The 19010-nt window shown below is 43.6% G+C and overlaps 1 protein-coding gene across 5 annotated transcripts in view; it reads right to left on the reverse strand.

The window, feature by feature from the left end:
* Positions 1 to 19010, reverse strand: part of AFF3 (AF4/FMR2 family member 3) — a 551602-nt gene that overhangs the window by 496882 nt on the left and 35710 nt on the right. For all 5 annotated transcript variants that reach the window (XM_040623579.1, XM_040623576.1, XM_040623578.1 and 2 more), the window contains exon 2: positions 16533 to 16649. In XM_040623579.1, the coding sequence (XP_040479513.1) occupies positions 16533 to 16585 (53 nt within the window). In that variant the 5' untranslated portion in view covers positions 16586 to 16649. The remainder of the gene's footprint in view (positions 1 to 16532; positions 16650 to 19010) is intronic.

Genomic DNA, 19010 nt, shown 5'->3' on the forward strand with positions numbered 1-19010 from the left:
TGATGAGAAATAGAAAAGATTTTGAAGCAACAAAAAAATTCTGCCAGGCTCACTAAAGAACAATAATCTGTTCAGGTTTTACTTTTCTTCTAATGGGTTTTCTTCAAAGTACTTTACAGCAGTTGCAATTAGTTCAAAATATTGCATCTTGGTGCTCATACAAACTAGAAAGTAAGGACTACATTTTCAGTTATTTAGTTTATATTCTTACTTTGGCCCAGTCTCCCAGAGATTTTAAATACCATTAAGCACTTCACAGGGTTGGTGTAGACTGTTTTCCTTCTGCAATTTCATTAGAATTAACATAAAAGTGTATCTCATTCCAATAATATTGAACACGCTTCTTGGGTAACACAAACTGAACATACATGAAAAGAAAGATTGTTCACTGATTCAGAAAAGCATTACATTTGTTTCTTTTCTGAAGATTTGAATACAGATGCAGCCTGCTCTAAAAATCTATAAGGTGTAAAGTGAACCAAGAGTAAGCCTAAGCTCTGAGAGGTCCTGCTAGGTTTCAAGAAATTCCTTTCATACACTTTGCCCTCAGGACCTCAATAAACACACATTCATTCACTCACATCAATGGTCAATTATCATTCCCTCTATATTTGTAGGTTACCACATCTTCTTTTGTTGTTTAAATTTGTTCTAAACAAAAATCAAAACCAGACTCAAGTCATAAGCAAAGCTTCAGTTAAAGAAAACATTCGTGCAGCTTTTCTTTTCCTATAAATCAGATAGTTTATTGCCTGATTCCCTTCCAATTTATATACGGATTTTATTCTTCATTCACAATTTGATTCTAATTATTAAGTGGCAAGCAAAGTCAAGTTATTAATTTAAGAACCTGGACATAATAATTGAATAACAGTATTCTACAATATATGATAAAGGCAAATTGCTTAAAAATGAAATATTAAGTAAACACCTGCTTTCCAAAATAATTTCCCTATTACTGTAAAGCTGATAACATGGAAACTTTGGCTCTTTGGATGAACGCATTTCACCAAATTTTTTCATCAGCCCCTCTTTTTGCCATGAAAATTCAAAAAAGGTGATAAATTCCAGGAAAAGGAAAACCACAGGCCAAAAGACAGAAAAATTCTATAATATAACAGAATATGCTACCAGACAATTCAGGAAGATCTTTTTCAAATCTTACTATTTTCCTTTAATTTAAAAATACTGATTAATGATAACAACAACAAAATACTGATGAACTGCACAGTAAACGATATCATTGTTTTCAATTTTTCATTGCCTCCCTTTAGGAGGCTATGTATCCCTGCTGGTCGCCATGTGAGTGGCACTGCTGCTTTATAAAAGGAGGGTATTTGCCCTTCCTCCTGATGTCAGGCTTGGGCCCATGACTGATTAGGCCAATGAAATGGGAGCCATATGACGTATGCCACAGACAGCAAAAGCTCTTTCATTCCCTCCACCAAGAGGATGGCACGTTCCAAAAAAGGTAGGTTCTGTCAGTCTAAGTCCTAGAATGAAAAAGGCACCCTAGGGCACAGCTGACCTTCAACTGCCACGTAATATGTGTAAGAATTACACTTTGAGATTGTAAGCCACTGAGATCTAGGGGTTATTACCACAGCATCGCCTGACAAAAGCTGACTAATACGAACTACAATCCTAGCATTTAACCCATTCTGTCATTTTAATTTATCTGTAAGTAGACAGACCTGATGAATGTCATAAACAACCTTTAGGGAATGTTGGTTTCACAATTCAGTATGAAAGATATACGTAATGATTCATCTTGGCTTGCCAGAATCAAGCAATTTGATGTAAAGCTATCCTACGTTCTGTAGCAGCAATTAATGCAGTGATAAGAGAAGGGACTCAAGAGAACAGAAAGCACCCAAATCTGAAGTCTACAGAAACAATGAATATATCACTTAGGTTCACTGTACAGACGGCAGTGGGCTGTCATCCAGCTGGAGAATCTGAGGTCATTCTAAGTCTGAAACTGGGGAGCAATCATACGGGTATGGATCAAAGTAGAGATATAAGGTCAAGGTACAGTCATCCATCTGAAATTGTAGAAAGAACTCATTTGGTACTGATGAAAAACTACTAGAAATTTTGTCACTGGAGCTATCCAAAGTTGTTGCTCCTAAGTCCACCTAAACAATTCAATAATATAACTGCTTCATCAATTTTCAAGTTCTCTGTCTTAATTGGTATTTATTGTAATTGAAATGCATGTAATTTTTTTTTAAAAAATAGGTGCTTCTTAGCACAAACATAGGGATCTTTCTACTAACATTAAAGAGGATTGTGAAGTCAGAAGAAAATATTTCTGCTCTCAATGGAAGAAAGTATTAGACTATCTTTTTTTTTTTTTTTTTTTTTTAGATTTTATTTATTTATTTGACAGAGAGAGACACAGCCAGCGAGAGAGGGAACACAAGCGGGGGGAGTGGGAGAGGAAGAAGCAGGCTCATAGCGGAGGAGCCTGATGTGGGGCTCGATCCCAGAACGCCGGGATCACGCCCTGAGCCGAAGGCAGACGCTTAATGACTGAGCCACCCAGGCGCCCCTAGACTATCTTCTATTCTTATCTGCTGTAGTTATTAAATAAACACAAGCCCAGATCTGAAAAAAAATATCAATTTTTAAAAAAGATACAAACTGAAAGAGTAACTCACATAAATGCTTCTAAATATGTTTTAATCACAGAATGGATACAGCCATTGAATCCAAATTGCTAATAAAAACATTAAGTAGCCATGAGAAAAGAATAAAGAATGAAAAATGAAGTTACCATATTCTGAGGCTCTACTATGTGCCAGGCTATCTGTATATTATCTCATTTAATCTTCATGATGCATCAGTGGCACAGGCATTATCTCCATTTTTTTTTAAAGATTTTATGTATTTATTTGACACAGAGAGAGACAGCCAGTAAGGAGGGAACACAAGCAGGGGGAGTGGGAGAGGAAGAAGCAGGCTTCCAACAGAGGAGCCTGATGTGGGGCTCAATCCCAGACCGCTGGGATCACACCCTGAGCCGAAGGCAGGCGCTTGACGACTGAGCCACCCAGGCGCCCCATTATCTCCATTTTATACATGAGGAAATAGGCTCAGGAAGGTTAAGTTACTGGCTCCACTAGAAAATCGTACAGTCATAATCTGAATCCACTGCATGCTGGCTCCAAACCCCTTGGCCTTCACATTATCAGATGGTGTCTTTCTGGAATTTTGTCACCAAGTGGATTTTTAACCTACCTTAAAGTCTAATTCGTCTTATACTCAAGGATTTTTACACATTTAAAATCATCTCTGTCATCTGTTTCAATATGTCACAATTCCTTACGCCAAGAATCTATTAATTTTACTTCCCCTGAAGTGCTTGTGACATAAATTAAACCCATTTACTCTTTCCATCATCAAAGCAACACTTCTTATAGAATCAATCCTATAGCTAGAAGACATAGTCTATCTTTTTGTAGAAACTAAGAAGAAACCATAAGATAATCTACATAAAAAAGAACCACCTCACACACAATTTCAGGTTACCTTCATAACGTAGATGTATTCATTTTATTGCTGGACCGTCATTATCATTATTAATAAAGTTACATTTAGGTGTTATGGTAGATTTGACCAGCTGTGGTGAACAGCTGTTATCATTTTCTTTATCCATTAAACTTGTCAAAGTAGTGGTTTTATGAGTATACAAGTAATTAAGAGAAAACAGATATAGACAATGTATTTTTATACATTTTAAACACTGACAAAAAACTAGTAGCTAAAATGGCAATGAATTACAATCTTCGCACAGTAAAACCTGTTTAATTGGAATTCTAGTCCAAAATACACAACAGTTTGGACCCAATACATTATTCCTTCTGAGTTAAAAAGTTCAAACTAAATCTTAAGATGTTTTTCCATATGTACTTCACTGGACCTGCTAGAGACTATCAATATATACATATGAAGTCACCCCTATTTTAAGGTTGGAAGGGACCTCGGAACTCATGCCCTATGATTCTGTCACTGAAAGAAACTTCTTCTATGGTGGCTACATGTGAGGACAGGAGCCAGACCATCTGGACTAAAACCCCAGCTCTGTACACACTAGTTGTGGGACTTTGGATTAAGTTACTTTGCCCCTTTGTTTCCTGCTCTTGATATAAAATAAAGAATAACAGAACCTACTCACAGGTTATGAAGATTAAATGAGATATGATGCATGTAAAGGGTTCACGACACTTCCTTACATATAAGAAAAACTAAGAATCCCTGAGGCCAGATGGGCCAAGTGCCCTTCTCAGGAGATACAGCCATTAAATGACAGAACACCACTGGGGCGCCTCACTCTGCCAGTCTTATGTGTTTGAAAACATTAAACAGTCCTCAATCAGAAAAGTCTACAAATTTTTTCCTGGCTACAGATCTTCATCCAATTACTTCCGAATCAAAATTACTTTTAAAAACACTCTAATTAAATTACAGATGGTGTGACATAGATTTATGCTAAAGTGGTGTATGCAGACTTTTCATTCATTAGTCACTTATTCAAAGCTATCTATGAAACATTTATTATTTACATTTTAGAGTCTAATATTTGATTCTATCTTCTTCTCTATGGTTCCATGCCCCAAAACTTCCATTTCTCAAAAAAATGTCTCCACCACCCCCAACATATCTACATCTATAACCACCCACATGCTCTTCCTCTTATTCCGGGCCTGGCCCAGGCTGCCCACTTCCTTCTCTGAGACATGCCTCCATGCATTTGCCCCATCTTTCCCCTCATAATCTCCACTTCCCATTTCCCATTCATTCTTGCACCCCTACTGCCAGCCATCAACCACCTCAACCTTCTCGTGTTAAATGACTACTCTAAAGCAGTTGACCTGGGGGACCCCACTTTCTCATGGTCTCCTACCTCTCCAACCATTTGTTTTCCTTCAAGGGCTGCTTTCCCTTCCACTGCCCCTCTGTGTCCTTAGCTTAATTCTCATCCTCTTCCCTTTTCCTGGATAATCTTGGCCGATCTCACAGCTCTCATCAGACCTGTATGCAGATAACTCCCAAATCTTTTTTTCTGTCCTAATCTTCCTCACCATCACCACTTCATCTTTCCCCATTCAGCTTGCTCCTCCTCTTATACTCCCTACCTCATCACACAAGCTAAACATTCTAAAAGCATCTTTGGTCCTTCATCCTCCCTCATTCCTCTATCCAGTCACCAAGTTCTGCCCGTGTAATCACCTAAACACCTCTTCCCTGCCTCCCCTCGCCTCCATCCTCCTGGCCTCATCTTGGCAGCCATCAACTCCCTGACTGACCTCCTAATCCTTACAGCCACCAGACTAATCCATGGACAATGCCTTCTAGAAATGATGATAAAATGCAAATGTGACCCTTTTGTTCCCCTGTTCAAAGCCCTCAATAGCAGGCTATCCCCTACTGGAAAATGTTCAAGCTCCTTGGAATGCCAGGCAAGGCCCTCCTAGGCAAAGCTCCAGGGGATCCTTTCCATCCATTCCTCTCCTGCTATTCCTTATCTTGAATGCTTCAGACCTGCAACTTACTTACCTGCATTCATCATCCTTCACAACATGCTATTTTTCACCTTCTTGCCTTTGTTTACCCTTTGCACTATTGTACCTACCCACATTCCCTCTACTCCCAGCCTAACTCCTATTCATCCTGTAAAACTCAAATTAGATGTCATTTTCTCCAGGAATCTTCCCTAAAACTCCACCCTGGGAAGGGTACCCTTTTATGTACTCCACAGGATTCCCTATTAGAGCATATAAAAACTCTACTGAGATTATTTGAAATAATCTGCTCCAGGCTAAAGTATAAACACATCAAGAGCTGGAAAAGTGAGCTACTCACTTCTATGTCTGGTTCAATAAATGGTTGTTCATCTCAACCCAGAAACCTACAAATCTAGAGGAAGAAAGTTATAAAGAGCAGCTTAAAGCATCCACTGTGTTACATTATTGTATATGATATTTTAGGACTTTAAAATACTACTTTTGTCCTGCTGAGCTATAAGACTAAGGAAAAGAATAGAAACTAATTTATGTAACTAATTATCTACCTAAATATTAGAAACTAAAATACCATTCTTCCTTTTTAGACTATAAATATTTAATTTCCATACTGAGAACTTGTTAACTCAGCCTTGGAGTATTCATTCAAGTTGAGGGGAGGGAGGGGGAGGATGGCTATAGGTAGTAGGTAAAATACACCAGCTTTCCCACAACAGACCTTTCTCGGGTATTCCACTCACACTAAAAGATTAAACTCTACTTATTAAAAACAAAACAAAGAACACTCTAAAGCAAAGTCACCTAAAAGATTTAGTTCTCGGGAGAACCCATGCCATATTCTGGAGAAGAACCTATCATCGATGAAAGGAACAGAAACAGGAGAGTCCATGTGGTACCAGCTGAGCAGCCCTGTCCTACACGTGGACACACTTCTGAGGACTCAGCAGGCTCTACACGCAACATCTGTCCTGAGCTCTGAATATCCTGCAGCAGCAGATGTGTCTGGTGCTCAGACACAGCATGGACTTTATCTGCTTCACCCTAACCTGAGCCCAGACAATACAGGCCAGGTCAGAGGCTTCATCCTACAGAGTTACACAGTCAGAGGTACAACTGGTATACCACAGTAAAATATTAAACCATTTGATTTTACATAAAAAAGAGGAGGCTCTTACGTATGGATGTCAGTTGGAATAGTATGGTTTTTCCATTACTGCTGATGCTACTACCTAATTCCTCAGGACAAAAGACAACGGACAATATCTTGCGCAAAGTGTCCCACCTGCCATTAGGTAAATCCTCATTTCTACCACTGCTGCAGACCATGAGAAGAGCTGGCAGGACACTTCAGAAAATGGAAGGACCAAAACACTCCAGATCACAAGCCTCTATTTCGGTGAGCTGCAGAGCCCATGGCCTATGAAGATACATGCCTCTTAGCCTGAGGTAACGTCCTCAAACTCCAACAGCTTTCTCCTGCTCAGCAATTCTGCAAAATGACACCAGTGGGCTCCCTGTCATGCAATATGGTTGGTATAAAAGGGAGCAAGCAAGGAGGGCCACGCTGATGGCCTCTCTTCTCAGTCAAGGCCAAAAGCCTGAATAATGTAACCAAAGTTCAGAATTTAGCTGACCATCATCAGTTACTTTTTTTGTTCTTAAGGAATACTTGGGTGTTTCTTCTTAGGACCCAACAGAACAAATCCCTGACTCTGAGAGTCCTTTTTTTTTTTTCCTGAGAATAGTCTAAATCACCTGACTATTCTGCTATTTGTACCATATATTGAAAGCCAATAAAGTGTCTTCTCTCCTATAAAATAAAATATATTAATTTGGTAAGACTAGTACAAACCAAAGCAATACCCAAACACTTGCCTTCCTTATTACGGGCCTGACCTATCTTCATGCCTGAGGGAAATAGTTTCCCTTCCCTCCTCCCAATCTAAAAGAAAAGTTAAATTAGTGGAATAATTACAAGAAATTATTAAACACAATTAGACAACATAATGGGCTATGATATATACGGCAGCACAATCGCCACTGGAAGTATAAATGAGGAGTCTTGCCGCAAACAATGGGCGAAAAGCAATCAGGAGCACTTCCCCTGTGGATTCACATGCGTCCCAAGACTGCAAGATTTGTACTGGTCACTATTATTCCTGAAAAGCCAGCTTTTCTTTTCCAAATCTGAGACAGTCAATTGTTTAAACCCAGTGTGGCTTGCTCTTACCAGCAACAGTCTCCTATGCCATTTCAGAGAATGGAAATGCACATGTGTACACGCGCACACACGCACAAACCCTCATTAAGAGGATAAAGTAAATAAACTTCCTGCCAGTCTCACAGCACATTCAAAGTCAACTGCGCTATATTTGCTCACATAATCATTTCTATCTGCGCTTATTTTTCTAATGAAATAGGACTGGAAATTAAACCCGGAAACTGCAGCTCTGTCTGACCACCTGATGGACTCAGGGCACTCTGCGGTCAGGGCTGAGGGAGAAGGTAGCTGGCAGCGCTGGGAGAGAAGGTTCCCACCTGAGGTGCCTGAGACTTGCCCTTGGTTCTGCTTGGAGCTTGAGTTTCTCCCAGGACATGAGACAGGTTGCAATTTGCAGCTCTGGCCACAGGGTAGTGCAGTCATTCTGCAAATAGCTGCCCCTCTCCCCCACCACTGCCACCTCCCTTCCCCTTGGCACCCCACCTCCGCAAAGAGAGAGTGGCTGGGAGAGAGTGCAGACATTTGGTCTGAGTCCTGGGCACCTACGGGAAGGACTGTGAGATTCCCTGACAAATCCAGAAGTGCCTGTGAGACCTGGTATCCAGTTACTCTGAGCATTTGCTCCTGAAGCAAAAGGACCCCCCCTTCGAAGGACTGACAAGAACTCTAAGGCTGTAAAAAGTGATTAGCCTATTTACTACAACCTTTGTTTACTCAGGCTCTTATGTTTATTTACCACTGTATCCCCACTAGGATACAATTAACCACCCCCTCACTCATCAAAATTGTATTATAAAGACCCACAAAACTAAAATAAATGCTGCATCTAAATGTAACTTCCTGGTATTATGGAATTGTAATGTTATTATTCAAACCCCCCCCCAAATAAAGAGAGGAAAATGCATTATTTTGAAAGAGCTTCTTTTTAAAGAAATTTTTGTCTTTTTAGTTCTCACTACTCAAAGTTTGGTCTGTGGACCAGCAGTTTACCAGGGAGTTGCTTAGAAATGCAGAATCATAGGCTCTCCCTGGACCTATTAAATCATAATGTATACTTTATCAAGATCCATAAGTTATCTGAAGGCACGTTAACATCTGAGAAGCACTGGCCTGGGTGACAGTTAAGTACACTGACCTATGTTCTCAAAATAGTTGTCTAAGCCCTAGGTATTTTCTTTCTCAAGATACGTTATATAGAAAAAACAAATATATCTTGAAATTGGAAAATAAAAACAGATTATTTCCCAGAGCTGGTGATGATCCACTAGAGTAAAGGCTATTTCTATCTAAACTGCCAGGTAACTAATTAACATTTCAATGAACATTGACAGAAAATTTGTTCTGTCACTTCATAACTCAGGTAAACAGTAGAGGTATGACAACAAAAATTTAACCAAGACCACCAGACTCATATTACAGCACTCCAGAGGATTTCTGAAAACTAATTTCCTGTCCATAAGAAAGGAAAATTAAAATTATTTTCAGCATCAAGGTAACACATAACTCTAAGCGGAGTTGTTATGTTAGTGGTCTTCATATTACAGTTCTTTTTGTTTACCTCAGCTAACAATGAGCCCCCTGGGAAGAAATTATGTGGAGAAGTTTAAGTACTCTCTATGCTGTCTTCCACATGTGAGTGGAGAAATTACAAAGGGGAAAAATACACAAGAGCAAATTAATGACTTCTGCACTCTTTGATTCCCGCTCTCCTACAATGGGAATGATCACAATTTTGAAGTTGGAAGAACCCAGATAACTTACTGCTGCTGGTCCACTTACCCAGGACTCTTTTTCTACAGAGTAGCTGGCAGGGCATCTACAGCCTCCTAAGAACAGGTAATTGTTACCCTCCGAGAGACAGCCCGGTCACATCCCTTTCGACACTCTCACACCCCCTGATCTTACCAGTGCCCTGAAAGAACCCAGACCAGCTCAAGGCCCCCTTCCCAGTAAAACTCATTCAATCCCTCCAGGGCCTGTATCCTGTCCCCAGGGGTTAGTTTCCATAGCCTAAACCCATTTTGCTTTTTGGATGGTGTGGTGTCTTCTTACCCTGGTAATAACTATGTATTTTGTTTCTATTGAAACTAAATTATGATTAGCCTGACATAATTTAATGAGACCCACAGTGCCAAATGAAGTCATTTGATGTAATGGGTGGTAATTCAATACATTCTCAGTGAAACATCAAAGATTATGTAATGGTTAATATATCTACATATGTTAGCAGTACAACCGCAAGTAAGGGTGTATTTGTCCGCTAGACTATGATATACAACTAAGAAAAGCTACCAACCTCCACTCTAAAATGTGCCTGGATCCCACTGCCAGGGACAGAACTCTACCAGATGGATGACCTGACCCAACGTGGCCTTTCTGTATCCTTCCTTGTTTATGATAAAGAGACTTTTTGAGGAAGCGAAGGGTATTAAAAGAACTACATTTGGCATTCACAAAGCAATTGACACTTTTATTACTTAACATCACAACCTTATGAGGTAGGCCAGTATAAGTGCTGTCATTTTATAAGTGATTAAACCAAGACTGAGAATAGGAAATGAGAAAAATCGTGAGCTGCCCAGGGCCAAACAGAAAGCAAGGTTGGAGCCAGCTGAATTCAGAAACCTCAATTAAATTCCTAGACAAAAGAAAACGAGCAACATTTAAAGTAAGTTTTATGGATTTCACTTTGAAATAAAACAAGGAAACATTATGTTACCATTAAATGATATTAAAATGGTCTTTTATGGCCTTGATTTTGCTACCAAGGCTTTATTTTCAAAATAAAGAAAATTTAAACAGGCAAACTTCTTCCAGGTTAAAAAAATTCCATTTATACACAAAAAATGCTGCATTCCTTTTGAGATTTGTTTTTTCCCTAATTTGACTGCTATGCTAACCAATATTATGCCAAAGGGCCTCGTACAAATTGCTACATCTAAAGTGTCATTGATTAGACCCATTCTGGTTCACAGGGACATTCTCCCAAAATAGATACCTAGCATTTTATAACCCTCCTACATTTTTACAAAAGAGAATCTGGAACACAGGAAGGAATCACTTCCCCACACACAATACTCATCTTCATCGTCATCAGAAAGCATGTGGTTAAAATCCATCTGCACATCCAGTGTGCATCCTCTCTGGGAACAGTGTGGCCCCCAGCCAAGCCTGAGTCCTCAACTTCAATACCGTGCATTAGCCCGTCTTCCCACCTGGTTTTCTCCAAAACACACCTACCGGCAGCCAGGCTGATGCGGGAAGCAGCACTCAGCTCCCTGCCCCCAGCTGCTCCACAGCTTCCCATGGACACCTCCTTGCCTCCTGCACCCAGGCAACCAGCCCCCTTCAAGGCAGCAGCCCACAGACCCCTTCAAGCTCCTAGCCCTGAAAGCCACTTGTAGAAACATTTTCACCCCCGCACATGCTAAGGCCTTTCCTGAGCTCTGCGGATGCTCTGGGGCTCTCAACCAGAGAGAAGTGCTGCTGCCAAGCATACAGCCACTTTGGGCCGTTGAAAATGAGCACAATCAACCCGTCTGCTCTCTACCATTCACCCTGCAGAGAGCATGTGGAGGGTCCCTGCATGCACCTCTCCTCCTGCCTTCTGTGTTCTACTGAACTGCTTTGACCCCAAGAGCCCACAACAAGTGGGAGGCCTTAAAATGTGTGCTTTGCCGGGGCTGCAGGAAAAGGGTCAAGGTACCTGAGGGTCAAGGTCAGGAATCTGGAGCAGTTTTCTGACCCTATACAGGGCCTGGGAAGCCTAACTAAAGAGGCATGAGTGAGGCCATGGCCTGGGCATGTCCACTGGCAGTTGATCTGAAGAGGACCCAGTAGGTAGTACTGGGAAGCTCCCCTGTGTTGTTAGCAGCTCTGCTTCACTCCCCCCTCCCCCATAGGAACATGGGAGTGCAAGGGTAAACCCATGGGAAGACGGAAAATTTTTAAGAAATAGAATGGAAATAGAACAGAAAATATCAAAGTGCATCACACATAGTAAGGGTAAGTGTCACTTTGTGACAGTTGTTTCAGTTATGTGTATGTGTACCCACAAAAGGTCAAAACGTTAAATGATTTGTTACTGTGAGTCATGGTCTAAAACGTTTGAAAGCTACTGTTCTATAGCACCTATCATATAGTAATGCTTAATACTCTCTGAATGCTTGCTGAATGAATAAATTGATAAGTATGAAACAATCCATTTATCACAACTTCAAAGCTTCCAGTTTGAAAGAATATAAAGTATAATGCCTATCTGAACAAAAGTAAGTGGATTCTGGCCTATTGGGGGTGGGGGCTGCGGTGAGAGAAATCTGAATATTTCTATTGTATTTCAATAGACTTTCTCCCCAATAACTAAAATGTTTTATATTTAAGGGAGATTAAAGACAATTTTGTCTAAGTTCATTTGGAAAACTTTTCCCATTCACTGAAACTACCTACTGATTACAAAAGTTCTGCATCTTTAAAATGCTTGGTATAGGTAATTCCACCATGATTCATAAAAGGATCTTTCAGAGACACCATGAAAGCCTTTGTTCAAGTTCTTTCTTTGCCCAAGATGCCTCTATGTCCTCTCAATACCCCGACCCCCACCATCTGTAAAAATCCCATTCATCTTCCAAGGCTTAGTTCAAAGGCCACCTTTTCCATGGGAGCGTTTGTTGTTTTTTTTTTTTAACTCAATTTTTCCTCTTTCCCTCCTCTACCACCCACCCCAGTCCCTAATATGGTCTTTCTCTCTTCTGAATCACCAGTGTTGAAAACTTCCTTTTTTATTTGTATACTCATCTCATTCCCCTCCTAGATAATCACATGCACAACCCGCAGTTTACTCATCTTTGTACTCCTTATAGCAATCAGCACAAGGTCTTACACTTAAGAAATAATCGATTAATATTTAAGTGAATAAATGAAAGTAACGGTTAGCCTGTTAAAAGGGATGGTCATTATTTTAAAGGCCCTGAGGAATGGCTTCTATGTCCAGCACCTGATCAAAAGCTGGTGGAGAACAGGAAGGAGCAGATGGGAAGAGAGTGGGAGGTTGACAAGAGGTGCTCTTCCTCAGGATATCTGCCCCTGCAAACTTACTGAATCCCCAACTCTTCGGGGATCCAACTCTACCCAATGAAGCTATGGAGCTGGGTGCGGGATGAGTGCCTTCACCTTGTTCCAAGAGTTCTACTCTTGCTTTAAACCAGAAATGGGAAGTGAAATTAGAAGTAGAAATTAGGGCTACCCTTTTCAACTTTAAGTAAGGCTGAAAAGAAAAGCTGAAATAGCTAAGTAGATCATTTAGACTCAAAAAGCTTCCTTTGAAAAATAAGTATGGGTGTTTGGGCAGAGTGGGGGTGATGCAAGGAGGTGGAGGAGATGGTTCTTGAATTACTTGATTTTTTCAACAATACTGAGCTTTTCTCTTCACACTGTCTATACAGTCAGTTGGGGACACTTTCTGCGACCACTAAACTAAGCTAGCTCTAGTTCAAAGCCACAGTCACAACTAATAAACTGCAATTTGCTTTATTAGAAAACAAAGCCCACCAATTGGGAAGAAATATTAGGGATTAAAATACCATTCTCCTTTGCCATTAACCTGTACTTTCCCTCACCCTCTCCAAAGAAACATTTTTTCGTAAGATGAATTAAAACAATGTTTTTAGTGGTGTTTATTTTAAATTTATAGACATTTATAAGTTAACTCATGTAGGGCAGGCATGGTTTGCTAAACCAAGGTATTTTTTTCAGATTTTTAATTTTAGATCAGCATCTTCTAGGGTTCTGACCTTCTCTTTCTTTGGTATTTTAACAGAACATTAACTTCCAGTCCATCAAGGTTTTGTTTTGTGATTAACTTCAGAGCCAAACTCATAAACTGGGAGACATCTGCAGTACTGTAGAAACTAAATCCAGTTCTGCACTGGACTTAGAGTAAGAAAACGGAGTTCTGAAAAGTTAATGGTTGGTTTGAATATGGCTCCTCCATTTCTAGATGTGTGACCTTGAGCAGGTTACCTGATCTTCCCCACCCTCAATTTCCCAATCTGTAAAATGGGAATAGTAACCGATAAGGCTTCCTAAGGCAGTTATGAGGGCTAAATGAGCTACAACATATAATGCACTTAGAACTGTGCCTGGTAAGTGGTAAGCGTTCAGTCAATGTTGGGTTTAAAAATTTTGCTCTCGGGGTGCCTGGGTGGCTCAGTCGGTTAAGCATCTGCCTTCAGCTCAGGTCATGATCTCAGGATAGAGCCCCACATGGGGCTCCCTGCTCAGTGGGGAGTGAGCTTCTCCCTCTCCCTCTGCACCTCCCCCTACCACATGTGCGCACATGCTCTCTCTCTAATAAATAAATAAAATCTTTAAAAAAAATTCTGGTCTCATTTGTTTTATGGTCTCAGTAGGGTCCTTTTACCATTCAAAGCCTCCAGTTCCTTATCTATAAAATGGGACTCCTACTTCCTACCACCTCCAGGATTGTTATGAGATTCAAATTAGAAAAAAAAATGGATAAGAAAACATTTGACACACAGAAAGTACTCAAATATTCGTTATTTTGGATCACTTATAAACTTAAAAATAAACCATAACACCATGCAAAATACCATGCAAAAATTCATCCGTTAACTGAGAAAATGTCTATGTTAGAAATGCATACTCAAGAAGTATGGCTTATCTTTAACTTATCAGAAATATATAAGCTTTTGTAAAATGTAAATTTTACATCTGCAAACTAGAAACACTCTCTCAGTCAAGCCAAACTGTCCCACTATGCTGTAAGCAAGAAGGCCTGCACATTTTCATAAGCCAAAGATAAACTGATGCACCGATTAAACGCAGAGTGCATGTATAGCAACTTTTTTAAAATGCTTATTTTTTTTCATTTTTTAAAAAAAGGATAAATGTACTGTCGGTAGTGTAAATTTCAAGTCAATGCAACAGACATTTATTGTATAACTGTGCTCCAGGTAACCCAGCTGGCAACTAAGGATGTAAAGAGAAATAAAGCTTAGACCCTGTGCTGGAAAAGCCCACAGATTAGAGCTGACAATTTCAAAATATTACTTGTAAAAGTCATGAGGGGGCTTCAACTTGAATCAGCAAACTGACAAGCACCGTAAAAACATGCCAAAGCACTAAGTTCTTCCATTTGACAGAAATACTGTCTTTTAAAAGCAAAAGTCATTTTTAAAGCACAATTTCTATCTAGAAAACTATTGAATTTGTGCCAGAAACCAACATTTCTAAATGTAAACCTGTAAAATAACAGGTATCTGTAAATGAAAGGCTGAAATAACCCCAGGAGCAACAAGACAGTAATTAGCAACTTTTATAGAGTAATAACATGTTTCATATTCTTTACACTGGCTCTTTGAAGTTTCCAGTGCAATATATAAAAGTTTTATTACATTCGGGCCCATCCTTGTGTATTTTATAAGCACCAGCAACATGCAGAGCAAGCTGTAGTTACTCATCATCGGATCTTTTATAAGAAACTGCTCAATAATGCACTAGCTTTGTGTCCAGTTTAGTTTGGTACACCTGGCTTTAGAAAGATAAAAGTCACTAGAAGCCTAAATCACTGAAAATAATCCACATATCATCTATATAATCTATAAATCTTAAAGCAGTTTAGCTTTAAAATTGTACATTGCATATTCATGTGCACACCACTTGCAGTTTTAGACACATGTGAACTCTTTGCTGAATTAAAGCAAAAAAAAAAAAATTACCAGAGGCAGAACAGAGTGCAGTTAATATGCTTGTTCCGGCAGATGTTCATTCCCGTAAATATTAAACATAACACAAGTTCCTCCAGGAATATGCGGGCAGTAATTTTACCACCTGAAAAGGGCTGGTTGGAAACATTTAGGAGATGGGGGTGGGGGGAAAATAAGAGGGATGCCGAAGCAGCCAATGGGATTTTTAAGAAACCCGCAACGAGAATTAAACTGCTTCTAGCGGCGATTTACCTACAGCAGCTCCTCAACGTGAGAACGCTGAGCAACAGATCCCGGAGTGCACCCCCGGCCGCCCGCTCCCCAGGCTGTGAGCTGTGAGCGTGGAATAAAGGGACACGCGGGGCGCCGAGGTGGGGAGGAGGAGGAGGAGTACAACTGTACTGAGGTGTGAAGAAAGGGCCCAAAGGAATTGTGAACCTCGAGGAAATGAGTCTCCCTGGGCCAAGGCCTCTGGCATTCCCGCACGCAGAAACACTCGCCCCTTGCCCCCGGTGTTCACTTTCCATCTCGGGTGGGAGGGGGTAGGAGACAGAAAAGATGCAGCCGCCCAGACCCGGCGCCTCCAGGCAGGAGGCTGGAGCATCATCTAAGGGCACTTTGCAGCAGCACCAACTCCAGGGGGTCGCTGGTGTGAACCAGAGGCTCTTAGAGAAGAGGGAGGGCGCAAATGAAGCGAAGGGAGGTGAGAGGGGCTAGGGGCCGAGGGGTGGATCCCCAGACACTAGTGACACGTTCTAGAAATCGGGTCTTTTTCTCTCCATGGCTGCGCTCTGCCCCCCGGCTCCCCAGATCACCAGCCCCTGGGCTGGGGCGGGCAGCACCAGGCGAGAGGTTAGGAAAGGGGGTCAAGAAGACGAGAAGGCGGCCGTGCATCCCCTGGGGGGAGGAAGGAAGGAGCCGGCGGGGCGGGCGCCCCCGACCCACCCCACCCCCACGGCGGCCGGCCGCTCCGAGCCCCCGCCCAGGTAAGGGCGCGCGGGCCGCCGCGGCCGCCCCTCGCTACTCCCGCCTGGCGAGGCGGCCGGCACCGGGACTCACCACAGCGACTCGAGGTCCCATTCCTGGAGCAGGGCTAAGTCGAAGCTGTCCATGGTGGGAGGTGTCAGCGCCGCCGTCGCCGCCGCCGCTGCCGCCAAGGCTCGGGCCGCCCGCGCGCTGCAACGAAAGCCGCCGCTCAAGGTGCATCCCGGCCGCGCCGGAGCGGCCGCCGCCCGCCCGCTGCCCGCCCCCGGGTCGGGCTTCCCCGCGCCCCCCGCCCCCGACTCCCGGCCCGCCGGGCGGGCGGCAGCGGCCGGCGCACTCACCCGCTCTTCGACTCGCGCACAGGCACACTCAGGAGAGAGCGGCGAGCTCGCCGCGCCGCCGCCGCCACCGCCTCGCCCCCCTCCCTCCCCGCGCCCGCCCCTCCTCCCCTCCCTCCCGGCGGCCCGGCCCGCTGCAGCCGCCGCCGCCGCCGCGGTGCTCTGCGCCCGCCCGCCCGCCTCTTTCTCCTCGGGGAGGCGCGTGTGCGCGGGCGAGGCCGAGGCGCGCGCGCGCCGTGAGCCCCGCGCCGCACCCGCCCCGCGCGCCCCTGCGCTCCCCGCGCCGCTCCCCGGGGTCCCGCGGCGCTCGCAGGCCGCGCCGCCCACTCGCCCCGCGACCCCGCCGCCCGCCTGACCGGCCGTCGCCCCGGGCCGCCCGGGGCGGTCCCGCGAGCCGGGGCGAAGGGAAAGGCGGCGGTTCCCAGCGCCGGGGGATGCTGAGGCGGGCCCGGCCTGCCGCATCTTCTGCCTCTCGCCCTCGCCTGGCCCCACCCGGCCCTGCCCGGGGAGCACACACTTCTCTTGGGGTCCAGAATTCCCCCGACCCTGCCAGGCGCCCCAGCGGGCGTTGTGCTGGCTGCAGCCCTGGAGGGGGTGCTAGGAAATTCCCTGGCCGCCCCAGGCACGGGGAGAGTTAACTGAGCTGCCTGCAGCCGCGCTGTAAACAAATCATTTAAAATATCTGGAGTCAGTAAGTTAAGTGAAAGGGAGGAACCTCTTCTGACAGGACCTGCAGTTTGGCCTACAGTGGGGGTCCCACCATCCTCCAGCTGGCTGTCCCTGGAAACTAACCTCCTTTCTTTTTATTTCTTACAGGGAAGGGGGACAGGCCTCTGGGTGTAGAGTGCTAACTTCTCGCCCCATCTCTTGTCTGGAGAATGGCATACTGTCAGCCGGATGATAGAGTATCATTGTGGCTCCTAAAAATCAGTTCCTTTTTATTATCACTTCCTTGATTGTAAAGAACATCCCCACCCCCTTCCTTACATTTACAGGCATGCTGAGAAGTCCATGCCTAGATCAGGGCCATGGCTCTGTTTCTCCACAGCTGGCCAAAATCAGAACCCCTCCTCAGGTCCCTGACTCTCCTATCCTCTTGGCCACAGCTCTGGAAGCCTCACTCAGGAGTCCAGAGAATTCCTGGAGAGAGTGGTACAGAACAATGTGGTTATATCCCATCACTTGCACCAAACCCTTTATTCCCTGCAGCACAGGAGGCCTTTCCCATACTCTCCCCTTTGTTCATTCTCAACAAGAAGGACTACTGACTGGAGCCACCAGAAATCTAGACCCTTGTGTGGGAGTCACAGGATCCCTCCATCAAGCCTCCTCACCTTCCTGACCTCTGAATGAGGATTAACAAACGAAGTCTGGAGAACACGTGGAAGAAGAAAAGACCAAAGAGAATTCTTACCTATTTGGGATCCCATTACAAAATGCTCAGCCCCCCTTTCTTCCCCCAGCTCTGAAGTAGTCCTTCCTTTACTAGCATCCATAACTAGTGTACAAAATGTAAAACACCAAATTAAGAGCGAGTATCAACATGGTTTGAGAAAATGGATTTGTTATTTTACAAGCTGACAACTTCCAGCCCCTAAAAACCTCCCTCCATCGTTGAAAGTAGTAAGAAGACTACAAAAGAACAAAGAGAACGTGAATAGATGAGAAAGTACAGGTGTGAAGGACTGTCTTCCCAAATCCCAGTCTACAGTGCATTTGGAGAGAAGAAAAAAAAAAATCTGTCTTCCTAATACCTCCTTAGCATAAGCCTTGTTGGAAATGTTTGCTCTGGCAAAAGTGAGACGCCTGAGACATCCAGACAGCATTCCCAGGAACAAAGGATGGGGGTGGAGGGTGGAGGAGAGTGAGAAGAACAGCACCTCTCTGGAAGAACTGCAAGTTCCCCTGCCTGAACAAGAAATGCATCCTGTCCCTGTGCTCATGGCTGCAGCCTGGAAGCTTCTCCAGAAAGGAGACCTCCCACCCCTCACAGAGATCTGGCTTTCCTTCCCTTCCCACCACATCTGTTTATACAAAGGAGGGCTGCTGGAGAACAAACAGAACCATGTTTACTGGGAGTCCCATCCTAAGCTTGAAGCTTAAGATGCAGAGTTGCCCTCACCACGGAGGCTGAAGATAAATAGATGAAATAGATGGCCCCGGAAAAGGAAGCACGGCGGGGGGGGGGGGGGGGGGGGGGGGGGGGGGGGGGGGG

Source organism: Ursus maritimus, unplaced genomic scaffold (genome assembly GCF_017311325.1).
Source record: "Ursus maritimus isolate PB19 unplaced genomic scaffold, ASM1731132v1 scaffold_6, whole genome shotgun sequence".
Lineage (NCBI taxonomy): Eukaryota > Metazoa > Chordata > Mammalia > Carnivora > Ursidae > Ursus > Ursus maritimus.